We start from the raw sequence: 5,619 nt of genomic DNA, 5'->3' as shown, positions 1-5,619 counted from the left end.
TTAAGTATACATATATATATATATATTTAATTATGTATTATATATATATATATATAATATTTTTGAGGTTATACTTCTTTTGGCGCGTTTTGGAAAGTGAAGTTAAATGCGATCGAAAAATCGACACCACGAAGTTGTCGATATTTACGATGCATGGGCAAATTGAAGTTATTTTTGAGGTTATGGAGGTTATATTCATTTTGGTACGCTAAAGAAGTATAACTTAGCATCTTACGTGCGTACATAAGTACACACATCAGTTTTTTTTTTATATTCATTTTATATATAATACATATACATATATATATAACATAGGTATTTAATATATATGAGTTTCAAAGGGAAATTAAAGACATTTAATAAATTTGATGAACAATTTATTATGACCTTGTTGAACGTTTCGTCCCTTACTGGGGACTTCCTCAGCAACTCGATCACTTAGTTCACGCGTCAATACATATTATTTTATTTTCAGAGTTATACATTACAATAAATTATAGTATAATTAATCCTAAACAACCTTATCTCGTCACACGTAATCATATATATAGATATTTAATTAGTTTTATTTTTCACGCAGACGAATGTTTCCATCCGTAGAAATCACTGTGAGTGGATTGAAAGAACAAGATAATTACTGTATACTATTTGAATTGGCACCTGCCTCAGATCGCCGACAAAAATATGTCAAAAATGGGGAAGGCGGCGATGAAACGGATGTTAAAAGTTTCCAACAACCTGCCATGAAAGGCTGGATGCCGACGAGTTTTGCGGAACCACAACCAGTACTTAATCGAAGGATATTACTACATCCTGATAGTCCAGCTTCTGGAGATCATTGGATGAAACAAAAGCCGATTAGCTTCAGCAAAGTTAAAATCACCAACGATACTTCTAGCAATCAACAAAACGTAAGTCTTTTAAATGATAAAATATGACGACCATTTTTTCTTCCTAATTTCAATTAACCCGTTTCTTAAATACAAAATTTTAAAATAATAATATGGCCGGCCCACGTTGCGGAGAAATTTTTTTTATTTATTTTCTTCAATTCCACGAAGTTGTTTTATTTCTTTTTTTTTATTAATAAAAGAAATAACTAATCATTCAATTAAGTACAAATAGTCCGAACACCGTGTGCACATATTTACCCATCAAAAAGTTATACTCAAATGAAGCGATTTCCTTTGGTCCCCCTATCGTTTAACTTTGGAGGTGTGGGCAGGGGGGAGGGAAGGTGATAGGACATGACCATATACGAAAATTAAAAATATATTGTACCCCTGAGACAAAATGAATTAAATATGAATTGATATTGAAAAGAAAAGAAAAATGTATATAAGAATTAAATGTGTGTCGAATCTATGAATCACCTCTCAAAAAAAAAAAAAAAAAAAAAAAAAAAAGGGAGAAAACAGAAAAAGGAAAAGAAAAGAATTAAACGGAAGCGAATAATAATAATAAGAATAAAAAGAAGAATTTAAGGAAAGTAAGAGACATCGAAAGGTTTCATTTATCTGACCAGCCTCGATGTTTGGACAGCTAGAGTTGTGTCCTTGGTCCCGTCTACCTAATCTTTCGGTATAAGTGTCTCTTTTGCCTGCACTGGTTTCGAATTACTCGTTCCCTTTTTCTTACCATCTTCTTATTCCCTTATGCGGGAGGTCGCCACACACCGTTCCACACATCCTCGCTGATTCTACTATACACACTTTTAACAAACATTCAAAAAATAATAACTGCTTGGTACTAATACTAATGATATTTTACTAATAATTTTCATTCTATTTAAAAAGAAAAAACAAGTAGATAGATAATTATTTAATTATTGTTCAGCCCGGTAAATCGATATTTGGTGTTACAAAACTACTTTTTATTATATTACTTTTTTTTATATTTCTATCAAAAAATAAAATATATATAATATGTATACCTATATACGTAAAAAGTCATTAACCGTGACCATTGATCAATTTTTACAAAATAATTATTAAAATAAAAGAGAGGGGATTGTGTGAATTTACGAATAAAGGGGGAGAAAAAAAAAGAGAAAAGAAATGGTGACAAACGGAACAAATAATTCTTTACTCTGCCCCTGTCTTTTTGAGAATTTTCTTTTTTCTACCTTTTTGCTTTTCTATTTTTTAAACTCGTCGTAGAAAATGTTCTTAAATCTTCTCTTTTTCCCAAGAGAACGTTATTCATCGTTTTAGCACGTATATATATATATACTTGCCGAAAGGTCATTTGAGCGAGGAAGACAACGGCTTAACGTATTCCCAATATAATGGTGAGTGAGTGGTCAGTTCCTAACGTCAGGAGGGGGTCGTTTAAATCAGCTTTAAGATAAGTGTTGCCGGTGTATCTGTATACCTTAGGATTACAATTTTAGTTGGGAAAAAGATTGGTTGCGGGTACTTAAAGGAAAAGACGCGGAGAAAAAGAAAAATAAAGAAAGAAAGAAAGAAGGAAAGAAAGAAAAAAAAGAATAAAAACGATGCAGTAACGCTGCACCGTTGTTCCGTGAAAAACGAAGATTAACACGGTCCACGACATTCTGTAATCGATATACCATCTTTTTCCCCATCTCTCAACATGTAAAACTTGTTTACGCTTTGATCAAGCATCTGCCGTCATCAGTTTTAAAGGCGCTAGCCCCCATCCAAACCCCATAGCCCCATTTTTCACAGTCTTTTTAGATTTTCAAGAAAATTCGCAACGGGATGAAATGTCTTTCCTCGAAATATTTGGTAGCACCATCTTTCAATAATTGATTATTATTCAAAGATTATATTTAATGTACTCTAACATGGCCAAATGTTTTCTTTTTAAAAATAATTTACTTATATAGATAATTAGATATACAAGATAATATATTTCAATCGGATATATATAATATAATATAAAATAATTAAATATAATATAATATAGTTAACTAACAAAAATATGTGATTATTTCAGAAGCTTTTAAAATAATGAACTTGGGAAAAAAAAGAATCAATTATCTTATCGCTATATCTACATTTTCAACTAGTCTATCTTTGTTCTACAAACTTTTTTTACAAAAGCAAAAAACACTGAGAGATGTTCCTTCAACTTATATATTATTATATATTATATTTATTTATTTTTTCTTAAAAGCGTAGAATATTTTTCTGCCGTGTTTTCTTTTTTATTTTATTTTAAACAAATACAAATTTTGTTCGACCATTACGATAATAATCCTCCATCCTCGTGTGAGATAGAACACGTGATTCTAAGAAAAGTTGCAACGACAGAGCTCTCCGGGTTTTAAGAATTACGTCTGCTTAAAATGTAGTCGTCGGCTTTCTTATACCGAGGCGCCAACTTATCTCTGACACTGTTAGAAGGCGGCTTCTTTTATTCGATTCCCCAAACTAATTACGAATTTAATAAAATTCTCTCGGTCTCCGTTTGTTTTCTCTTATTTTAAACCCGTAAGAAAGAAAAATAAATATATATCTACATATATATATATATATATATAAATAACATTTGCATTAACTATGACTAATTTAAATATTATATTTAAATTACTTTGAACAACATTAGAAAAGTTCTTCGTTTCTTATTACTACATTTAATAAAGTATATCCCGAATATTTGTTTAACATTGATATGTTAATTTGTTTTGTATTTTGGATTTTTTCAGCAAATACTCTTGACATCCATGCACAAATATCAAGCTCGCATTTGGATCATCATGTGCGACAATTTATTACATATTAAAGATTATCATTCTTATCCTTCGGCATTCTTCACACTCAAAGAGACAGAATTTATTGCAGTCACTGCTTATCAGGTAATTTCGATTAGATATTATATCAATCCTTATTTGCTTAGCATAATTTTCTCAATTATAAAAATAACAATTGAACACCGATCTTTATCATAATCATTGTTGTTGTTGTTGTTGTTGTTTCAGAACGAAAATATAATACACTTAAAAATCGCCAATAATCCATTCGCAAAAGGTTTTCGCAAAGATGGCCAATCTCGATGCAAAAGAAAAAGTCTGAAGGAAAACAATGTCGCAGGAGATTGTATAAAAGAAGAAAAAGATAATTCGACAGAAATGAAAGATTATTCGTCAGATGTAGAAAAAATAGATGTTATGTTCTTAAAAGCGAACGAACAATCGCAAGCATCGATGAACAATTCATTGAGTACCGACAGTTATGAATTAAATAATAATCAAGAAATTCCCTCTAGTTCTTTATCAAATACTACATGTAATAGTAGAAACAATGACAAAAAAACTCAACCACAATTTCATCGACCTTGGACAGATAATCACGAAATTGAAAAGTCTGATATATTTTTACCGTTAGCCAATGAACCAACTACTCTTGTTCCACCAAGATATTATGTCCGATTCAAGAATCACATTCATTATTCACATTTTCAGGATAGTATTTTTTATTCGCAGTATGATTTTTTTAGACCACATTAATTTTATTCAATTATATTTTATAAAATTTATTTTTCATTTAGGCTATAAGGACTGTTCAATCTTATTGGATATATTTTTATATTAAAAATTGCTCGAATGATCAATTAATATTGTAATCCAGATCAATTACAAAATAAAATTTTTGCATATATTTATAGATCTGGATAATCTATTATAATAACAGCAATAACCAAAGGTTGCAAATATATATTGTTACATTATTATTCCTTTTGAATAAAAAATAGAATTAATTGTTGTAAAGATTAATGAAATGCGGTAAATTTTACTTTTAATAAAAACGTTGGTATCACCATAATTATTTTATTATAATCACCAAAGATATACAAGTAATCCAACTATAACACGATAGATAGATTCCTAGAAAATGACGTGTTCTGTGAATATGAGACCAAGAGTGTTCATTATTCCTTCGTGTCATTATTTTAAGGTAATTTAGTTTTTTAATATGTTAAGCAAAGATCATGTTATCCAGTGCTGTAGAAGTACAGTGTTGTATAAATGTTTTTGCAATTTCTTTATCGTGTTAGAGTGAAACTGTGTTATAGGATACCAGTATTGTAAAAGAGGGTTCCCACAATTTATATAATCCTGTTATAGTAAATAATTATTCAATATCATACTCGCGCTATACACTCGAATAATACAATGGTTCCAAAAGTTTGTTTTGTGGTGCCCCGATTGCTGTAATTTTTTTTATAAAGATCCTCGAAATATTACAGAATGTTTCATAATTTTATTACTATTTTCGATTCCATATGATAAAATGCAAAATTTAATAGACTTCATGCAAACCATTAATTCACTTATTGTTAGTATTAACTGTTTACAAAAGCCTTTTCAAATAAAACGTGTTTTATTTATTTTTAACCAATCCTTTAATAAAAACAAAAAACTCAACTTTTTTGCAAAGTAAACTAATTAAAATTTGATATAGGGCGCCTAGAATACAACAAGTTTAAAAACCACTGGTATAACAACATTGATCATAATTAAGCAATAAAATTGTTATTATAATTTTTCCGTATCATTTATGTTATATTAACGAAGTAGCATGTCTTGTAATAAAGAAAAATACTTAGGTTATTAGATATATAAGTATCCAATATCTATACATATATGTATAT

General features: G+C 29.3%; 1 protein-coding gene across 1 annotated transcript in view; it reads left to right on the top strand.

Moving 5' to 3' along the window:
* The window catches only part of LOC106794075 (T-box-containing protein TBX6L-like), an 8,893-nt gene extending 4,334 nt beyond the window's left edge, over positions 1-4,559 (top strand). The window contains exons 3-6 of the mRNA XM_014761495.1: positions 581-911; positions 3,674-3,823; positions 3,947-4,433; positions 4,516-4,559. Of these exons, the coding sequence (XP_014616981.1) occupies positions 581-911; positions 3,674-3,823; positions 3,947-4,433; positions 4,516-4,559 (1,012 nt within the window). The remainder of the gene's footprint in view (positions 1-580; positions 912-3,673; positions 3,824-3,946; positions 4,434-4,515) is intronic.
* Positions 4,560-5,619: the final 1,060 nt, after the last annotated feature.

Source organism: Polistes canadensis, unplaced genomic scaffold (genome assembly GCF_001313835.1).
Source record: "Polistes canadensis isolate GaletaPanama2010 unplaced genomic scaffold, ASM131383v1 scaffold_23, whole genome shotgun sequence".
NCBI classification, from domain to species: Eukaryota; Metazoa; Arthropoda; class Insecta; order Hymenoptera; family Vespidae; genus Polistes; species Polistes canadensis.
Note: the sequence above shows the minus strand (reverse complement) of the source record. Positions and strands in the feature narration are given on the sequence as shown.